Source organism: Microtus oregoni, unplaced genomic scaffold (assembly GCF_018167655.1).
Source record: "Microtus oregoni isolate MIOR12 unplaced genomic scaffold, Mior012 000091F_ref0000469, whole genome shotgun sequence".
NCBI classification, from domain to species: domain Eukaryota; kingdom Metazoa; phylum Chordata; class Mammalia; order Rodentia; family Cricetidae; genus Microtus; species Microtus oregoni.
This window is the reverse complement of record NW_024544600.1, coordinates 3605001-3625385: the sequence shown is the minus strand read 5'-3', so window position 1 is coordinate 3625385 and position 20385 is coordinate 3605001. Positions and strand designations below refer to the sequence as shown.

General features: G+C 50.6%; 2 protein-coding genes across 6 annotated transcripts in view; one reads left to right on the top strand and one right to left on the bottom strand.

Annotated features, from left to right (window-relative positions):
• The window catches only part of Ezh1 (enhancer of zeste 1 polycomb repressive complex 2 subunit), a 36605-nt gene extending 24171 nt beyond the window's left edge, over positions 1 to 12434 (top strand). For 3 of the 5 annotated variants that reach the window (XM_041643912.1, XM_041643913.1, XM_041643914.1), the window contains 11 exons: positions 1630 to 1810; positions 2266 to 2462; positions 3398 to 3489; positions 4613 to 4653; positions 5181 to 5306; positions 7760 to 7938; positions 8445 to 8540; positions 8879 to 8960; positions 9601 to 9681; positions 10191 to 10275; positions 10494 to 12434. In XM_041643912.1, the coding sequence (XP_041499846.1) occupies positions 1630 to 1810; positions 2266 to 2462; positions 3398 to 3489; positions 4613 to 4653; positions 5181 to 5306; positions 7760 to 7938; positions 8445 to 8540; positions 8879 to 8960; positions 9601 to 9681; positions 10191 to 10275; positions 10494 to 10554 (1221 nt within the window). In that variant the 3' untranslated portion in view covers positions 10555 to 12434. Of the gene's footprint in view, positions 1 to 1629; positions 1811 to 2265; positions 2463 to 3397; positions 3490 to 4612; positions 4654 to 5180; positions 5307 to 7759; positions 7939 to 8444; positions 8541 to 8878; positions 8961 to 9600; positions 9682 to 10008; positions 10144 to 10190; positions 10276 to 10493 lie in introns of those variants that run through there. The other 2 variants (XM_041643915.1, XM_041643917.1) reach the window with 2 other exon arrangements.
• A 458-nt stretch (positions 12435 to 12892) lies between these two features.
• The window catches only part of Cntnap1 (contactin associated protein 1), a 15399-nt gene continuing 7906 nt past the window's right edge, over positions 12893 to 20385 (bottom strand). The window contains exons 15-24 of the mRNA XM_041643909.1: positions 20220 to 20347; positions 19792 to 19977; positions 19090 to 19311; positions 18558 to 18797; positions 16439 to 16792; positions 16184 to 16311; positions 15199 to 15292; positions 14842 to 15087; positions 14698 to 14745; positions 12893 to 14260 (exon numbers count right to left, since the gene is read on the bottom strand). Of these exons, the coding sequence (XP_041499843.1) occupies positions 13962 to 14260; positions 14698 to 14745; positions 14842 to 15087; positions 15199 to 15292; positions 16184 to 16311; positions 16439 to 16792; positions 18558 to 18797; positions 19090 to 19311; positions 19792 to 19977; positions 20220 to 20347 (1945 nt within the window). The 3' untranslated portion in view covers positions 12893 to 13961. The remainder of the gene's footprint in view (positions 14261 to 14697; positions 14746 to 14841; positions 15088 to 15198; positions 15293 to 16183; positions 16312 to 16438; positions 16793 to 18557; positions 18798 to 19089; positions 19312 to 19791; positions 19978 to 20219; positions 20348 to 20385) is intronic.

The following is a 20385-nucleotide window of genomic DNA, read 5'->3' as shown; positions in this document are numbered from 1 at the left end:
GCTCCAACACTGAGCTGTTCCCAGCTCAGTTTTGCTTTTTATTAAGAACATTTTGTTTTCAGACTAGTCTCAAATATGGCTCAGGCTGGCCTGAACTCAGGAGTCTGCTTCAGCTTCCCAAATGCTGGAATTACAGGCATGCCCCACCATGCCTCCACCTTTTTTGGAGTGTTGGTGTGAGGAAAAGTTGGTTTTCTGAGGCAGTGTTTTGTGTAGCTCTAGACTCGTGTAGATGAGGCTAGCCCTGAAAGTCCTGATTCTCTGTCTCTGCTTCATACGCTGGGGTCACCACCACGTCAGGCTTGCACTCAGCTCTCAAAGAACTTTTTTTTAACGTATAAAGAAATCAAAAAAGACCTTCCTGGACATGAAGTATTTTTCTATCTTTATCTAGATATGTGTGGGGAGTTTGGGGGTTAGGTCCAAGGCATCCTCCTTACTACATACATTTCTTCCAGTGAGCCACATCCTAGCCTGTCTGTTTAGATTTCATTTCCAGACTCATATCTGTGGTCAGAAACCATATTTGGCTATTAGCTATTTATTGTTTTTACCTCAAATAATTCCATCATTCATTTCTTCTTTTCGTGTTTGTTTTGAGACAAGGTCTCATTATATTTCCTGTGCTGGCCAGGAACTCATTCTGCAAGCCACACTGACCTCAAACTCCCAGAGATCTGCCTACCTCTGTAGACCAGGCTGGCCTTGAACTCACAGAGATCTCCTGCCTCTGCCTCCCATAGTGCTGGGATTAAAGGTGTGCACCACCACCCGGCGCCCTTGGAAGTTCTCTTGTGAGATGATCCATATTCTGGACTTAGTTGTTCTTCTCTCAAGAGTCACTTGCCTTATTTGATCAAGTTAGCTCCGTAGCCTTGGTTTTATTTATGGTAAGCAGTACTTTGGGCTAATTATTTATAGGGCTTGGATGTATCTCAGTGGTGAACACTTGCATACATGTACAAAGCCTTGACTTCATGTCCCAACACTGGAAAAAAGAGGAAGAGAAGGACACGGAATGTAAGCAACCAGTGCTGTGTGTTTGACCTAATGGAGTAGGTAGGTGTGTGGTATCACAGCAGTGTACTCCCTCCTTCTTCAGCAACAAAGCTGAGGTATAGTTTATGCATTCTTCAGAGTTTCACATGTAGATTTAGGGAGAAGCTTCTACAGTAAACCGTGATTACATTCTAATCCAGAGATTGCACATGTGATACTGAAACAGAGGCTTTGTGGTCACATGTGAAGAGCAGTGGCCTAGGGAAAGGAGCCCTGAATCCTGTACCTACCCTAGAACATGGAGCAGGTTTCAGCAGGTTTCATTCCGTCTGACCTTGTTTCATCTGCAGGAGATGTTCTTAAATCCCATATAACTAACAGTGAATGAATTTCATATATCACTCAAAGCTGAAGATGTATAGATTATATCTTTTAAGATTCTATGGCACTTCTTTTGTGAAAATGTGTGTTTCCATGTTTGTGGATGTTTGGCTACCGTCATAATCTGCTCACACTTACATGGCACAGATAAAACCAAAGTTCCGTTACAGATGAAGCTTTGTGATGGCGGCATCAGCCTGGAGACCCTGGGCCTGTCCCTATTTCCTACCTGTAATGTGTTCACCACAGGAAGGAGCAAAGGAGTATGCCATGCTCCATAACCCTCGGTCCAAGTGCTCTGGGCGCCGGCGGCGAAGGCACCATGTGGTCAGTGCGTCCTGCTCCAACACATCTGCCTCTGCTATGGCTGAGACTAAAGAAGGAGACAGTGACAGGGACACAGGCAATGACTGGGCCTCCAGCTCTTCAGGTAAACAAATGTCCAGGGTCAATGTCCAGCTCTTAATATTTATACCTTTTAGAAACTGTTAATTCTTGCTGGGTGGTGGTAGTGACGCATGCCTTTAATCCTAACACTCGGAGGCAGAGGCAGGTGGATCTCTGAGTTTGAGGCCAGCCTGGTCTACAGAGCGAATTCCAGGACAGCCAGTACTATACAGAGAAAACCTGTCTTGAAAAACCAAAAAAGAAAAAAACTCCTTTTCTACCGGTTTACCTGGAAGCAATGAAAGTGAGACACACACACACACACAGAAGTGTGAGCACGCTGACATTGTGTAGGCCAGGCTAGCTTCAAACTTGTGACCCTGCTGACTGTCTGGATTGAGTGGAATGGCCAATGTTTCCATTCCGATTAGAGTGACGTGCTCCGGCACAGGGCCAACAGCTGCGTTCCAAACGTTTATGTTTCTCTCCCTTGCCCAGAGGCTAACTCTCGCTGTCAGACCCCCACAAAACAGAAAGCCAGTCCAGCCCCACCTCAGCTCTGTGTTGTGGAAGCCCCCTCGGAGCCTGTGGAGTGGACTGGGGCTGAAGAATCTCTTTTCCGAGTCTTCCATGGCACCTACTTCAACAACTTCTGCTCAATAGCTAGGCTTCTGGGGACAAAGACATGCAAGCAGGTACTTCCTGGGAGCAGCAGGGTGGATGTGGGCCCTCCTTTCTCACTGCCAATCTCCTCTCCCATCTTAGCAGGCTGTGTCCAGACAGAAAGTGTCTTGGTTCAGTGTCTTGTACACGTCTCCTTCTAGGTCATGGAGAGGCCTCGATCACAAACCATCTGCTTTCTTCCTTGTCTTGTGCCGTGTGTGTGTGTGTGTGTGTGTGTGTGTGTGTGTGTGTGTGTGGTGTATAGTGTGTGATGTGCACGTGCCATAGCAGTTCTTGGAGGGCAGAGAACAGTTTTTGGGAGCTGGTCCTTTCCTTAAACAATAGGATCTGTGGACTGAATTCAGGTCATCACCGTTGCCTGGCAATAGCTTTTTCTGTTGAGCCATCCTGCCACCCCGCAGCACAGGTTCCTTAACCTAAAAGTCTGTAGAATTTATGTGCTTTTTAAAGGAATGTTTTCCTGGTACTGTTTATAGTTTTTGCAGGATATCAGAAGGCTCCATAGCCCAAAAGGGGATAAATAGAGAAGACAGGGAGAGGAAGCAAAAATGCTATAAAGGATGAAGCCTTGCTGAGGTGCTGCCGTGATGGACAGCCAGGGGTCTGCTACCTTTCTGCCAACAGAGGGAGCTAGTGCTTAGCCCAGGAACACCCTTCCCATCAGGCCGCACTCGGCACCTGCAGTTCCCCTCCTGAAAGAGGCAGAGTGGAGGATGAAAACCAGTGATGGTGGGCAGCAGTGCTGTGTTTAGTAATTCTGCCTCCTGAGTCTAAGTAAACCTTCAGAGCCAGGGACCCCAGCCGCACGCTGTTTCTCCCTGACTAAAAAGATGCTCAGTTAGCTGTTTGTGAAGCCCAGATCCTTCACAAGCCCAGCACCTGCCCAGTCACCTGCCTGGTCACCTGGCCCCAGCAGTGTGACAGGTCCTGTTGGTTTCTCTTCCAGGTCTTTCAGTTTGCAGTCAAGGAGGCCCTTATCCTGAAACTGCCAACAGATGAGCTCATGAACCCTTCCCAGAAGAAGAAAAGGAAACACAGGCAAGGCTGACAACGAACTCTTCTGGCCGGGTTGTCTGTGGTCTGCCCCCCTCCCCTCGGTGCCGCCCTTGCCCCCCTCTTGCCACTCACTGCACTGGGCAGAGCCCACCCATCCTATTGGGACACTCAGATGGCAGCCAGTGTCCTCAGCACTCCCTGAGGATCTGTGACTAGGGCCATCCCCTCCCTGTTGCCCACGCTGAGGACTCTTGAGCTAGCTGTCTGACTTTTCTTCTGAGTTTCTCGCCAGTAGTACGTGGGGGCTGTAGCTCTACACTAAAATTGTTTCCCCTTCTCGGGCGTTGACCATCATCCCCACTTACCAGCTTTGAGGAATTTGTTCCTTTTCTTTTTTTTCTTTTTGTTTTGTTTTTTTTTTGTTGTTTGTTTGCTTGCTTGTTTTCTGAGACAGGATTTCTCTGTGTAGCCCTGGCTATCCTGGAACTCAGTTTGTAGACCCAGCTGACTTTGAACTCACTGAGATCCACCTGCTTCTGCCTCACAAGTTCTGGGATTAAAGGTGTGTGCCCCCATCACCTGGCTTGTTCCTTTTCTTTATATATTTATACGTGTTATTTTTCAGAGTTACATTACTGTGTTTATTGATTGGAAGTTAAAGGAAATTAATAGCTGTGCACGGTTAATTCCAGTACTTGAGAGGAAGAGGCAGATCTGCCTCTGTGAGTTCAAGGCCAGCCGGTCTACACAGTGAGAACTTGTCTGAAAAATGAAATCATCACTCTGATGGCTGGGTTCCCTGATGTGTATTACCAACCAGATAAAGGGGGTGACTCTAGCATCAGCTGCAAAGGAAGTCCTGTCCTTCTTCCCTGTCAGTTTTCTCACTGAAAGGCTTTCCCACCTGGCAGCTTAGAGCTCTGCCTAGCAAAGGGGAGAAGGCAGGAAGAGGAAGAAGCAATGGTGTGATAAAAGACAACTTTGTGAGTTTCGCTTTGTTAGACAGGCTCTAGATTCGGCATACCAGGGTAGGTGCCTCCTGCTAAGGAACTCTAGAAAGGTACCTTGCAGTTGTCAGACTGTCCCGCAGAGCAGGGCACCCTTTCATTTGACTGCATCTACAGAAGACAACGACTAAAACCTATCCTGGCTTTCTTTCTCCTAGGTTGTGGGCCGCACACTGCAGAAAAATTCAGCTGAAGAAAGGTAAGTTCAGTTGAAGAAAGGTAGGGGATAGATCAGAGTAGAGTATGTGATTAGCATGTTGAGGGTGATGGGCTTCATCCTGCATGTGTACACACACGAGCACACGAGCGCGCACACACACCAAGTTCAGACTGAGACCTCACCCTGTGGTTATCACCTTGCCACACCTATAGCTCTCCAGTTGACCCTGGCTGCTTCTGCAGATTGTAGATTTCTTTGCAGCATCTCAAGGGCTGAGCCAGTGGCTACAGCTGAGATACCCTCTCAGGAGATAAACTTACGGCCTTGTGGTCTCTGAGTTTCCTAGTGTGCTGTTTGCCAGGGCCAGACCTCTTTTCATGTTTAGAGTAGGTGCCTTGTTATCGCAGGCCATCTCCATACCCTGCCCTCAAAGCAGATGTTTGTGTACTGGTCCTCATCGCGTGCTCAGTGTGCCCAAGGTCACGTTTGACTTGAGGCACTGGAACATTTGGAGGGTAGAGCATCAAGGGAGCCTAGTCACAGTGTCCTTCTCTACTCTCTTCTAGATAACTCTTCTACACAGGTGTATAACTACCAACCCTGTGACCACCCGGACCGTCCCTGTGACAGCACCTGCCCCTGCATCATGACCCAGAATTTCTGTGAGAAGTTCTGCCAGTGCAGCCCAGACTGTAAGAGCACCCTGCTTTCACCATCATCGACCAAAGTGGTGGCCTTTGAGTGCCCAGGCTCCCTCCTGCCCCGTAGCTGCCTGTAGACCTTTGCTGTGCTTCAGGCATCCCACAGGGAAGGGAGGTGTGAGCCATCTGGAATAGTTGTGGGGATTGGTTGGTACTATTTTTAATTTTAAAACATTATTTTATTATTTTATGTATATAAGTGTTTTGCCTGCATGTGTTTCTGCACTGTGGGCATACCTGTTGTCCAAGGAGGTCAGAAAAGGGAGTCAGATTCCCTAGAACTGGAGTCATAGACCATCGTGAGCCACTGTGTGGGTGCTGGAGGAGCAGTCAGTTCCCCCGCTGCTGACCACCGTTGCCAGGCAGAGCTCACATCAGAGAACGCAGCCATTGCAGTGATGATTTCAATTTTCAGACAAGTTCTCACTACGTAGACCAGGCTGGCCTTGAACCCCTTTTCTACTTTATAAAAGCACCCAAGTCGTAGGCTTACAAAGTCTCTCCTCCCTCTCCCTCCCCTACTCCTTTCTGTATTTTCCTTTGTCCACTGCTTAGATAGCTGAGATTACAGGTATGTGCCACCTTTGCAGCTGTGAAAGTCAGGGATTCTAGAAAGTCGTCTCCCTCTAGGGAGAAGTGAAGCAGAAGCTTTCCTAAGGTGCACTCACAGTCTCCTCTTTAGGATGCTGTTTTTAAAAGTGTTGGGCTGGAGAGGTGGCTCAGTGGTTAAGAGCACTTTCTGCTCGTCCAGAGGACCTGAGTTTGGCTCCCAGCATCCATGTCAGGCAGCTCACAACCACCTGTAATTTTGTCTCCTGGAAATCTGACACCTTCTATCCTCGGGCATCCACACACACTTGACATACACACATACATAAATGAAAATAAAAGTGGAAGAAAAAAGGTTATATGGGTTGAGTGTGGTAGTGTGTAACTAACTAGGTCTGGAACGCCACTGTAGGAATCTGAGGCAGGAGGAGCAGAGTTCAAGGCCAACCTGTACTACTAATGAAACCATATTTCAACAACCCCCACCACCTCCAGATTTGTTTAGGTGGATACGGTATTACCTAGCCTTGGGAGAAAGAGGCAGGTGGATTGCTTGAATCTAGACTAAAACCCCACCTCAAAAGAGAAAACTAGAGAAAAGGGGCTGGAGAGATGTCTCAGCAGTTAAAAGCAGAAAACCTGGGTTCTGTTCCTAGCACTGTCACAGCTACCTATAACTATAGCTTAGGGGGAATAGAACGCCACCTTCTGGCCTCTATGGATACTGCATGCATGTGTTGCACATACATAAGCAGGCACACACCTCTAATCCCAGCATTCAGGAGTTAGAGGCAGGTGGATCTCTGCATTCAAGGCCAGTCTGGTCTACAGAGCAAGTTCCAGGACAGCCAGGACTGTCTCACAGAGAAACCCTATCAAAACAAAAACAAACCAAAAAAAAAAAAAAAGCAGGCATACACATACACTCATAAAATATAAATAAGTCTGTGTGTGTATTATATTTTATATATAAATCTAAAAAATAATTGTGTACACATATACATGCTTACATATTATCTGGTAAGAGACAGGAGTCGGGGGTCAGCAGAAAAGTACTCACCTTTCCTGCTTCGGGCTGTGCAGTTGATGGCAGCCTCTGGGCTTGCACAAGGCAGGGCCCAGGCAGGCTGTGATTGTCACCACACAGGGAACAGATAATGATCTTAGCCACAGCAAATAAAGTGCCAGTGCTGGGGAGGGCTGCGGATGGAGGGCGGCGCAGAGCGGATGCATTCGCTTCTCAAAATGATACTTGTTTTGATGAGGATTTACTGTGAAAAGCACTGATTTCATTTTCTCTGGGGTTCTCTCCACCTTGCTTTTAAATTCTGTCAACAGGAATGAGAGGGGAACCCTGTTGGGGAATCTCCAGGTGACACCAAATAGTCACACCTGCTCTATTGTCTGTTGGACCTGAATGTTGGGAATTAGTTCATAGTGTGTATATCTGTGTGAGTACGCTGGTGCGTGTGCATGTATGTGCATGTGCGGCCAGAGGTCAGCCTTGGGTGTCATTCCTCAGGAGCCACTTAACTGGTGGGATCTCTCACGGGAGCTAAGGGCTTGCTTATTAGGGTAAGGCTGTCTGGTTAGTGAGCTCCAGGAATCCACTGTCGCTGGCTTCCCAGCACTGGGGTTACAAGCGCATAGGTGTTGCCATGCCTGGCTTTTGTATGTGGGTTCTGTGGATCAGATTCTCTTTTTCATGTTTACATGGCAAGAACTTTACCAATCAAACCATCTCCTGAGCCCTGAAGGAGGTACTTCATTGTCTGAGGGGGAAAGGCCAGATTGCCAACCGTCTTGAACATGTCACATTTACTTCTCTGCTGTCCCTGAGTCCGGCCTCCATCGGTGTGGGCCTCCTTCCTAACCGTCCCCCTCTCCCCACTCAGGCCAGAACCGTTTTCCCGGTTGTCGCTGTAAGACTCAGTGCAATACCAAGCAGTGTCCTTGCTATCTGGCAGTGCGGGAGTGTGACCCTGACTTGTGCCTCACCTGTGGGGCCTCAGAGCACTGGGACTGCAAGGTGGTGTCTTGCAAAAACTGCAGCATCCAGCGTGGCCTCAAAAAGGTGAGGTCTTTTCTTGGGTCAAGATCACAGTGGGAAAGAGGAAATGGTCCCAGGTGTCCTTGTCCCATTGGCTCCTCAGGGGGTTTGTATGTGAAAGTGCTTGACAGATTCGGTCAGTGGCCAGATTAATCAACTTTTCCATCCTACCAAAAGGAGCAGAGCGGTATGCGCTGTGGATGCTCGCATTCTGGTGTAAGACTTTGCATTTTACCACTGGACTGCACTCCCAGCCCCAGCGTTGCCCCTTCTACCTCCTACATTGCAGTGTATGCCGGGACTCAGCCCGGGAGGTCCCCAAGGAAGAGGAAGAAAGTGTCCTGTTTCCTTTACCACTTGTGCTTCTTGTTTTTTACCCCCAAGAGCAGAATGGTTTGGACCGCCTCTGTTCTCAGGTTCCCCTGGCAGTTGGTAGTTCTTTCCACCCACCCCCATCACACACGTGCACATGCAGCGTTCACACCTACTCACCCGCCCTATTGTCTAAGGCTTGCCTCCCTCTCCCCCAGCACCTGCTGCTGGCCCCTTCTGATGTGGCCGGATGGGGCACCTTCATCAAGGAGTCTGTGCAGAAGAATGAATTCATTTCTGAATATTGTGGTGAGGTGAGTGCTCCAGGTTCAGCCCACATTCTTACTGGGAAGGGGCTGACAAGACGCTCTCGAATTTTCTGTGGGTTAGGCTCTGTGAATTAATCTCTAAATAACTCAGCCCGATCTTCATGTGGCCTCTCGGGATCCCACAGAACTGATTGCAGTCCTGAAACAAACCACGGTTTGTCAAACACTGGTGTCTGGCTCTCCCCAACCTTCACCTGGCCAGCCTGGGTGGAGATGGGCCTAGTGTGGCCTGACTTGCTGTCCCCCACTGCCTCTCCCAGCTCAGACAGGTATACCTTGAGCAGGCAGCCTGACATCCTCTTGTTCCTTGTCTACTCCTCCAGCTCATCTCTCAGGATGAGGCTGATCGGCGAGGGAAGGTCTATGATAAATATATGTCCAGCTTCCTCTTCAACCTCAACAATGGTATGACATGGCCTCCCTTTTATACCAAAGTGATCGTGTGCAAGCCTTTACAGCAAGCAGCCTCTGCTCTCTTCCAGGTTCAGGTCAGGCTGAGTCTGGCCAACACATACTTCAAGCTGTGGTTGAACTTGGAAGGCCCATAGGCTCTGGTTCATTTCTGAGTTGTACTTGGAATGGGAACACAGGGCGCTTCCACTTGAGAAGTTACCCTACCCAGTAGGTGGGAGAGAGCAGGCAGGCCATGTGCTTGTCCCATCTCCTGTTGCTATTCTGGGCTTCACATTCCCATTGGACTAAATTGTTTCTGTTACCACTTAACTGACTTTAAACCAGAGCTAAAGAAGTGTGGAATTGAAGCCGGGCACATGGGTCACACCTGTATTCCCAGCACTTTAAGAGGCCGGGACAAAAGAAATACCACAAATTTGAGGCCAGCCTGAGCTGCAGGTGACAAGCAAAAACGGGTCTAATGGCACGTACCTGTAATCACAGCACTGGGGAGGCTAAGGCATTGGATTATGCCATCTGCTCTAGGCCACCCTGGGCCACAGATAGAACTTGACTGTCCGTCCCCCCAGAAGAACAGAAGTGTAGAGTTTCCTGGGACACTCATGATGTTCTTTTGATTTATGTCATGTAGATTTTGTAGTGGATGCTACCCGGAAAGGAAACAAAATTCGCTTTGCTAACCATTCAGTGAACCCCAACTGTTATGCCAAAGGTGAGTGAGTCTTCTGTAGCCTAGGAAGTGGGATGGGCTATATACCTCATGCACTATCATTTTTATCCATCATTCAACTCTTTGATTTTTGGTTTTTTGTTGTTGTTTGTTTGGTTGAGATAGTGTTTCTCGTGTAGCCCTGGCTGTCCTAGAACTAGCTTTGTAGACCAGCCTGCCCTCTCTTCTGAGTGCTAGGATTAAAGGTCTGAGCCCCTGCCTCCTGGCTCATCATTCACGTTTTTTCAAGGATGCTCATGATTGACAGCTGACATCCCACTTTCGTATTTTGCATTTTTCATTGACTACATTTAAAATGCTTTCCCACAGTCATGATTTAAAGATCACTCTTCCCCCAAAGTCACTGGCTACAATAGCAGATTCAAAAGCAGAGAGACAGGTGCTGCCATGATTACATTCTACTTCCATTTAATTCTACTGGGAATTTGGAGAGAGTCAGCGCGGAATCCTAAGCACAGGCTTGTAGTGCTCCTGTCCTCTCCTCTCTGCAGTGGTCATGGTGAACGGAGATCACCGCATTGGGATCTTTGCCAAGAGAGCAATTCAGGCTGGTGAAGAGCTCTTCTTTGATTATAGGTGAGGTGGTTGGGATTGAGGCAGGAGTGGCTGTTAGGATTGCTGTGGGGCTTATAGCCGCTCCAGTGGGTGGAGGAGAGGCTCTGTACTTGACAGTGTCTGCCTCAGAACCAGGAGCATTACAAATGGCTGCTAGGAATTGGGAGGAAGTGAAACAGGAGGGGACCCCATCTTACCAACCACAGAGTAACTAGTTCCTCCTCCTTGCTCTGGGATAGGTACAGCCAAGCTGATGCCCTCAAGTATGTGGGCATCGAGCGGGAGACCGACGTCTTCTAGCCCCTGGGCCCTCTGGCAGTGCTGTGGTAGCAGCGCTGTCTTGACTTCAGGCACACACCACTGCTGCTCCAGCTCCTGCAATGTCTTCCATGCTGAGAACCCCACCCACTCCTGTAACTAGGCCTCCACTGTATTCCAAGGAGACACACAGCCTCAGTGCGAAGGGAAGCAGGCGGAGAAGACCTGGTCTCCCAGGGGAGTTCAGATGAGAGAAGCTGCCCCTCCAGATCAGAGGAGGCCAAGGGCTGGGGTGGATAGCGATGCTTGATTTCTCCTCAGCTCCCAAACTGTGGGCCTCAGGAACCAACCAGCACTGCCATTTTAGCTTTCCCAGTCAGGAGTGCTTGTGTCCCTGGCTCTCAGGCATTGCTAAGTGAAGCCAGGTCCCTGGAGCCTGCAGGCGCTCAGGGTTAGAGGCGAGCCTGACAGACATTACAGACAGAACTCAGAGGGAAACGTGTCTCTGTGACATCAAAGCAGAAATTGAAGACTGCAGGGGGAAAAGCTAAGTGCCACCCTCCTGTGGACAGAGGGGGAGCCAGTCAGAGCCCGGGCCCTGGAGGCTTGGAAAGACCTGTCTCATAGACTGTGGGGTAGCAGGGCATCATCAGACTCAGCAGTAGGCGGCAGTGACCCAGCTCCTTCCAAAGTTCCAGCTCAGTGGTAGCAGGCCTAGGCTGCTGAGCATGGGCTGAGTCTGGCTGGGAGTAAGCACTCTGGTCACTAAGCTGCACTTGTCCTCAGGCCCTTCCATCCCTCAAAGCTAGGTCCTTTCTTCAGGGTAGCTGGGTCTAGACTAGAGAGGAGAGGTCACTGTGTGGTTTACTGTCTGTATAGCTGCTGGTGGGGTGTTCGAAGATGTGGGGGTTCTGCCGCACATTGAGCAGGGTATCACAGTGCAGGCAGACTACCGTTCTCTCTGAGACCCATGCAGAACAAAGCACTTTAACTTTCTCTTAGAAGGTCTGTAGATTGGAATGGAGTTTGAGCCAAGGTCTCTGGGGTTCCTGCCCAAATCCCACCTCTGAAGGAGGAAGAGGAGAGTGGAAGATTCTCCAGTTCTGTCTCACCTGTGAGAGGCAGGAGGAGCTGATTGACACAAGAACCGAAACTGTAGACCCAGCTGCCTTGGGTCTGGTGTGCTAGAACAGGGGCGTTGTTCTGGGTAGAAAGGACCCAGGCAGGTACAGACGCCTCGGGAGTTAGAACCAGAGCGTTTCCCATGGTTCTTGCTGACCACTCCCCTCTCCCCACCAAAGAAGCCAGGCTCCCTTTGGCCATACTGCCTCTTAGGGAATTGCATGGGACATGCATGCTTGTGCACACACACACTCCCTCCCCACACTGGTAGGCACATGTACCTCACACTCAGCACACACCCAACAGCTCCTGACAGTAGCCTCTCCCCACCCTGCAGTTGGGCCAGTGCACACCACAGTTCTGAAACTGGCATCTGCCGGTGGTTTGTGTCTGTTATGTGTATCAGGGATACCCTCGAGCCCAACTGGAGTCGCTGAATTACTCACTCTTTCTTTGGGGAAACCAGAGACAGGTGGACAAGGGCCTAACCGTAAGGAATGTTTTAAAACATGTCGGTTCTAGACTGCCCTGAGCCTTCCCTCAGCAAGCATCACTGGCAGCCCCTAATACTCTGCTCCTCCAGCCGCTGTTCTTGGTCCCTGCTGTCCTCTGTTTTAATAATTAAGACGGGTCCCAACCCTCCTCCCGACCTCTGCCCCACCTCACATAAGATGACGGATCCAGAGAGGTGGTGTGGACAGGTGGGGAGCTGGTGTACATGTGGCTTTATTGCCAGGGAATTTCTTGCACTTTAAAGTCCTGTGGCTTGTGACCTCTTATCTAATAAAGTGTTAGAATCCACTTTGGCAAGTGTGTCCTGTGTTCTTGGGCTGAAAGGGTCAGAGGTGGTGGCATGGCAGCAGATGGGCAGAAACTTCAGCTCCCGATCCCCACTATCGTCTGACGTCTAGGGGACTAGGAGGGTGAAGCCACCTCGGCTTGGTTTTTTGTTTTTAGGGACAGGGTCTCTCTGAAGCCTTGGCTGTCCTGGAACTTGCTCTGTAGACCAGGCTGGCCTAGAACTCAGATCCACTTGCTCTGCCTTCTGAGTGCTGGAATTAAAGGTGTGCCCCACCACCACCCAGTTTATATACATAGGTTTTGAGAACTAGAAGTTTAGTTTCTAAGCTTTCAGAGTAGTTTGCTTAAAAACACTCCATTTCTCATGATTAAAAATATTTAGTGGGAAGCAATAAACAAAGCAAAACTCCACTCCATTCATCCCTCGACCGTGACATCAGCTACCACACAGACTGGGCTCTGCCACTCTGCTTTATTGGACCTGCTCAGTTGAGGGCACCACAGGCTCTGCCCTCCTGTAGAGTGGAGGCCCAGCAAGCTGGGTGAGTGGCTGGCAGGACAAGTGAGACATCCAGCACAGAAGGAGCTCACTGTAGACTCGGCACAGCACAGGACAGCCCACTGAGTTCTTTTTTATATATAAACAAATAATTTAAAAATTAGAATAATATATAGTTTCTCTGGAGAGAGACTTTGCAACGAAAAAAATATATATAAAGAATATGAGCTGGGCAAACACAGCAGCATCTCTGAGCAGAGGGAAGCGGGTTCCTCATGCATTGGAGGGGCCAGGCCTGGGGCCAGGCACCAAGGCTATTGCATATTTTGGAAAGGGTCGGGAGAGCAGAGGACTGGCTAGGCAAGGTGTCTGCATTAGTGTTTTCTACTTGCAGGGCTTTTATGGCTTTGGCTGAAGCACGTGAAGCAGCGGAGGGTACTAAAGTGCTAGAGGAGACCTCGGTCTCTGTGAAAACAAAGGGGTGGGTGGGGTGAGGTAGGGACGGTGAAGTCCTCCCTGCTCACCCCCAGCTGAGAGGAAGCAGATGGAAGACAGCAGGGCAGGCAGGGAGGCCTGGGTGTGTTTTAGCAGCCTCTCCCCTCCCCGCATGCCCTGTGCAGTCCTGCAGCCCCCCACATCTGTCCCTGCTGATAATGTACACAGGAAGGGAAGTATCCTTCATCTCCCTGCCCTGCGTGGTTAATCCCTACCAGCAGCTGGGACAGAGATGGCAGGAAAGGTCTGTCTCAGCCCTGTGGGGCTTCTGCTGTGGGGCAGGCCAACAGCCAGGAGCCTGGGCGGGGGGGGGGGGGGGGGGGGGGGGATGAGCAGGGCATTGGTTTAGGCAGTGAGGCTCGGCCACTCCCTTTGGTCCCATCTGTAGCTCTGCCCACCAAACTTGGCATAGGGAATCCTCCCGGTGAACAGAGCCTGTGAAGAAGAGCCAAATGTCCCTGGCAGGGTAAGGGAGAGGAAGGAGTTGGGGTGACTCAGAGGAGTTTGACTTGATCCTTAAAGCCCTTATGACTCATTCAGACCTGGACTCCTCCAAGATCTGGGGGAGGTTCTGGTCCCTGGGGCCTGGGCCAGAGGCTGGGGCTGGGGTTGGGGCTGGGGCTGGGGTCGGGGTCGGAGCCTGGGTGGGAGCTGGAGTCGGGGCAGGGGCCTGGGCAGGGCCTGAAGGAGGTAGGGGAGTTTTGCTGCCAGGATGGTGATCATGGCTGGCCTTGGGCTCGTTGGTGTGGTAGGAACCCTTGTAACGATGATTTTGCAGGTAGAAGAGCACCAGCATTCCCACAAGCCCCAGCAGCAGGAAGGCCACCAAAACTAGACAGAAAAAAGAAGTCAGGGAAGGTCTTTGGGGCACACACTTTACATGTGCCACCAAAAGTATCATGTACAACTGTGCACAGTATATGACCATGTCAGGCCATCCCCATGTCTAGGTCAGAACTCTTATTCCCTGTCCACTTGACTCTTTCCATATCTCTGACAGCTTCTCCAGTTTCCCGTTTCAGTAGATGATATTGCACCTCTTTCCTCGTCCTGTAACTATGTGTTGCATTTTAATATTTCATTTTAATTAAAAATTTATAGCTGCCTCAAATATTGTCTCAGCCCAGTTAGATACTGAGTCGGCATAGCCTGTCTCACCCCTTTGTGCCACTCACATCTAGCCCTTCACTTCCCAGCCCCGAGGACAGGAACCGGGAAGGAGGCTGACAGGTCCTGGGAAAGTCAGGTTAGTGGTCAGTGCTACTCACAGCCTAAGAGTATGGCCACCCATCCGTCATCATGGTAGTATGGGAAATCTAAACAGGAAAAAGGGCTGGTTAGGAAACACCGCCTCTGTGTTCAGAGCCATTCCCCATCACGGTTACCCCTCTTGTCCGTGTCTAGGGGTTTACCTGGGGGCAGGTACCAGGGGTCAAGCTCTGGGGGCACCTCGGAGACAAGGCGTGGCATCGCTCCACAGTTAGACTCCGACAGTTCTCCTTGAACCCGCATGGCCTCTGCTAGCTCAGCAGTCATGGGGCGGGGCGTTCGGAAATGCGTCTTGAGGGGAGCCACGTTGTTGAACCGGACACCAGACAGGCAGCCTGAGAAACCTGGAGTGTTGTACCTCTGGATCTCTGGGTCAATGATTCCTGTCTCTGAGGGAGAGGCAGGCCCAGAGGAGGTAATGGGGACAGCCAGAAGACCCTCTCCCATCTGTACCCAGGAGCCTCATCCGCACTCGCCCCAAACGCACATGAGCTGCTTACCCATCACTCGGCCTAGATACAAGGCCTTGGGTGAGTCCAGCTGGCTGTCCACCAGCAGAGAGAACTTCTGTTCTGTCAGCGGGAAGTAGTCCACCTGGCAGAGGGGGAGGGAAGCCCTGGTGGACACAGCCAAGACCAGACAGGACCAAAGGACCCTTGCTCACAGCGAACAACCCCTAGGCCTAGAGTAGGGTCTGACGTGTGCCTCAAGCAGCCTGGCTTTAAGCTCTGACTTGGCAGTTTTCTAGTAGTTTGACTTTGGTTCTTAGCCCTGGCTGTCCTGGACTCACTGTGTAAGCCAGGCTGACTTCAGACTCAGAGATCCATGCCTGCCTCTGCCTCCTGAGTGCTGGGATTAAAGGTGTGCACTACTACGTCTGGCTACACATTTTATTATTTTTTTATGGGGTCTGGAGTTCAGACAACAACATGGAGGAGTCATTTCTCTCCCTTTACAGAGCAGATCTCAGGATCAAACTCAGGCTTATGCCTTTACATACTGAGCCAACTCACCAACACCACAACGCCCCTCCCCTCTTGATACAGGGTCTCCTACAGCCTAGGCTGTCCTCAAACTTATCATGTAGCTAGGGATGACCTTAAACTTCTGCTCCTCCTGTCTCAACCTCCAACACTGAGGTTACACACCCAATCTGTGCAGTGCTGGGAATGGAGCCCAGGGCTTCATGCATGTTGAGCAAGCGCCCTACCAACTAAGCCACGTCACCAGCCCCCAGCGAGCTGACTTTGAGAAAAACACTTTACTTTCTCAGCCTGTTTAATGGCTCATAAGATGGAGCTCAGAATAACTGCCAACCACAGCTACTTCACAGAGCTGATGTAGGGTCCATCAGAGGCGATACATGTAAAAATCCATTGCATACTGAACCGTTTCAGACATGTAAGCATTTGACATTTTCTTGGGCATGTCATAGCCAAGATCATGAGGCTGTGACTTAGCAGGCCCATCCCCCTCCACCTGTACCTGGATGAAGAGGTTTCGGTAGACCCGGGTGATGTTGACACTATGGGGCTGCCCATCAGTGACTGGCCGAGTGGTCAGCTGATACACGTAGGGACTGGTACCCAACTGATACCGAAGCTGGAGGGTCCCTGTTGGGTGGGAGGAGGACCGTGGGGTCTTCTCTTGGCTCCCACCACCCCCATCTTCCAAAGGACTGGGTCTTTGCGTTAATCACAAGCCACGGGGATTTGGAGGAAGAGTGCACGGAGAACTTACCGTCTTCCTTGATGAGCACAGCCATGTAGTCACGGACAAAGGAGCTGACATAAAGGAGGACGGCAGGAGCAGAGTAGGTGCTGAAGCTGAAGGAGACCTCCTCTCCAGTGACATTGTAGACGGGACCCCGATACCCCGGCACCGGCCGGCCAGGCCTCGGATAGTCAGGCAGGCGGTACCCAGGGCCATGGTAGCCAGGCACATAACCAGGAGTGTCGTAGCCCGGAATATAGCCAGGCTCATAGCCTGGCACAGGTCGGCTCAGCATGTGGGAGAACTCCCGGGCTGCAGAGCGCAGTGCCGACTGAAGGTTATAGCGCATCCATGTGCCAGTCTCAAAAAATCCACCAATGTCTGAAGCAAAGACAACAAGGTGAAGGCTCCAGCCATCTTAGTCACAAGTTCAAAGGGTTCTTATGTTACCTACCCACGCCCACACTTTTAGTGTCTGTCACTATTTACTTTTAGTAGGATATTTTCTTTCGATTTTGGAGACATTGTCTTACTTTGTAGCCCAAATTTACAGTCCTTCTGCCTCAGCCCCTCAAGTTCTGGGATTACAAACCTGCACCACCCCATCCAGCACTAAGAGGAAGAAGAATGAGCTGAGAAATCTCATCCAATCACCCCTGAATGTTAGAGGCAAGGAAACTGAAGCCTAAAGATGGGTAGAGACAGGTTCGAGAGATGCCTCTGTGATTAAAAGCCCCGGCTGCTCTTCCAGAGGACCTGGCGTTCAATTCTCAGCACCCACATGGCAGCTCACAGCTGTCAGTAACCCCAGTTCCCTCATACATGCAGGCAAAACACCAATGCACAGAAAATAAAAATAAATTATTTTTTTTTTAAAAAAAGATGGGTAAGCCGGGCGGTGGTGGCGCACACCTTTAATCCCAGCACTTGGAAGGCAGAAGCAGGCGGATCTTTGTGAGTTCGAGACCAGCCTGGTCTACAAGAGCTAGTTCCAGGACAGGCTCCAAAAAACCAGAGAAACCCTGTCTCGAAAAACCAAAAGAAAGAAAGAAAGAAAGAATGAATGAAAGAAAGAAAGAAAGAAAGGAAGGCAGAAAGAAAGATGGGTAGTGACGTGCCCAAGGACACATAGTTTAAGTGGAGGGCCAAGACTGGAATTAAAATAACCTGACTCCGTGCAATTATGTGTTATTATTCATATTTCCCTGTATCTCCCTAGACCACCAGACTCTGCCCAGTCACTCACCTTTCCATGGATTACCTTGGGCCAACCTTGGGGAAAATGTCGTCTGGGTATATTGAATGTCAAGGCTCACCTCAACCAAGAGTCAGCTTGCAGACATGTTTTGGGAATTCAGTGATAGGTCAGATGGGAAATGGGAGGGGAAAGAAATGCATCAGGAAGCCAAAGTCAATACTAGAACGAGGGAGGATGCTCACTTGGGAAAGTGCTCGCTCTGCAAGCTTGAGGGCCCGAATTCGATCCCTAGCACCCACACAAAAAAGCTGGCTGTGATGGCACACATTTGTAAACCCATTGCGGGAGAGGCAGAGGCAAGAGGGTTTCTGGGGCTCACTGTCCAGCTAGCTAGCTAGCCTATCTAATTGGTGAGTTCCAGGTCCCAGTCAGAGACCCTGTTTGAAAACACAAGGTAGATACACTTGAGAAACAACACCTGAAGCTGACCTCTGACCTGCACACACATGTGCATGTACCATGGCACCATGCACACGCGCGCGCGCACACACACACACACACACACGCATACATGTATATACGTGTGTGTGTGTGTGTGTGTGTGTGTGTGTGTGTATCCACCAAGTAGATGTGCATGGGGTGTGGAAGCAATCTATGTGACCTTGGTGATAGTGGGAAGATGGGAAAGTTATTTATTTGCTTAATGTTGGGGCTCCTGTCGCATCAGCCAGCTCTACCATCCCTCCCTTTTCCTTTAAACCCAGCATCTTCAAATGCCTGACTGCCCCGTTTAAGAGCTCAGAAGTCTACCAACAAAGAGTCAGAAATCTGTCTTTCCAGACACGGACTCATATTCCCTTCTCATCCTTTCCCTCTACCTCCTATTATGCCCTAAGCCTCCGTGCCCCCTCCTGCTACCCTCTGCCCCTCATAACCAGCAACACTGACCATGATTACAATACGGCCCATCAAAAGCCGTGAGGTCACAGTCACACGTGTAGTAGCTGTATCGCTCCACACAACGTCCTCCATGGAAACAGGGGAAGCGGGGGTGGGTGCAGTGGCCCGTGCAGTTGGGGAAGGTGCCCTCAGAGGCATTGGCACGGCCTTCCAGGTTCAGAGTCACTCCGTTCAGACGCATGGCCCTCAAGCAACCCACAAAAGGGCGCCTCTTAAGCTCTGCAGATCCTGGTCAGGAATAAATGGAGAGGTTGGGGGTGGGGCTCAAAGGTCGAGCATCCTAAGAGCTCCCTCAAAATGACTGTAGAACCAGAGACAGGACTAAATACTGAGTGGAAAGGGAGGCAAGGGGAGTAGGAGGACAGACTGGGATGTAAGGGGCTGGAGAAGATAAATGGTCTCTTGGCTCACTCTGGGGCAGAGAGGACATTGGAAGACAGGCTTCCTGGAAATGTGAGCATGACCAGTGAGTGTAGGGATGTCATGGAGGCGCTCTCCCTGCCCCTGCATTGCTGCTCACCAACATAGAGGGGCTGGTCATACTCCAGCCAGATGTAGGTCTGCAGGGGCATGGGCCGTAGCACCCAGGGCCGATGGTCCACTCGTAGGCGGGCCTGCTTCACATTGATCTCAGCCCGGACCAGATGCCATTCGTCATCGTTGAACTCGAAGTCATCTGAGTGCACTGTCAGGTTCTCATCCCCGTTGCCAATATCAAAGGCAAAGACTACATCCCGGGATGCTGGGCAGCGTGACAGTGGGCAAACATGAGAAAGGGGGCTCTGACCCCCATATATAGCATCCTTGCCCAAATCCAATCTCTCCTCACCTAAGAGAAGCCCTCTAGATAGTCCTCCACTTTGTCCAAATCCTATTAATGGCTTCAAACCACACAATCTGTACCCCAAATTTGCCGATGAGCTAGAATAAACTTCCCAGCTCGCATGCTCAGGCTAGAAGCATAGCTAGTTAGAGATGGCCGAGAGATCAAGAGCCCAGTTCCCTCCTTCACAAGGAAGGGGTCAAGGGCCCATGGAAGGAAAGCACTGGCCGAAAGGACCGTGGTCACATAGACATCAAGACAGTAAGTCTAGGGTCCCTAGTCATCCCAAATCCTTTCCCTGACCCCTCTCCAAAGGGTTGACGGTCTTGTTCCCCCCCACCCCAGCAGCCTCTTTGGTCATCTCCTTCTGCCCACATTCCCGTTAGTCTGCCTACTCACTGTTGAGTTCCACTCGCACGTAAGGTCGGCGCCACTGGCAGAAACGGCCCCCCATGTTCTCTAGAAAGACTCCCGAGGGGGCCGAGGTCCTAAAGTAGAAGGAGACATCAAGGCTGTGGTTGGCACGGATCGGGGGGAAGCGCAATGCAGCTCCGGTATGGAAGGAGATAGTGTTCCAGGAATTGCCTGCGGAAAACAGTGAGAAAGGCCTTGTGAGGGAATTGCCGGTGGGGGAGGCCTGAAGGGCTGAGCGGGAAGAGTTAGGGAGGCTGAAGAGTAGGGTGCATAAGAACCACGAAAGGGTCAGGTCACAATGGGAGCATCTGGCCACCCGGCCACGTGACCTAGAGAGTCCCCGTGGGTCACGGGATCTAGGTTTGAGAAATAGGGAATGCTGGAAGGCTACACCAAAGGAGTCTGCCACTCACGGTCCCCATAGCAACGCAGAGGCCTCAGGAAGAACTGAGCTTCAGAACTGGACCGGTTTGTATCCCCTACCACTATCTGCGTGACAGGCAGATGGTCCACAAAGGTCAGCAGCCCCTTGTCCGTTCTCCTGTGGGAACAGGATGCAGTGACTCAACCCTGCCGCTC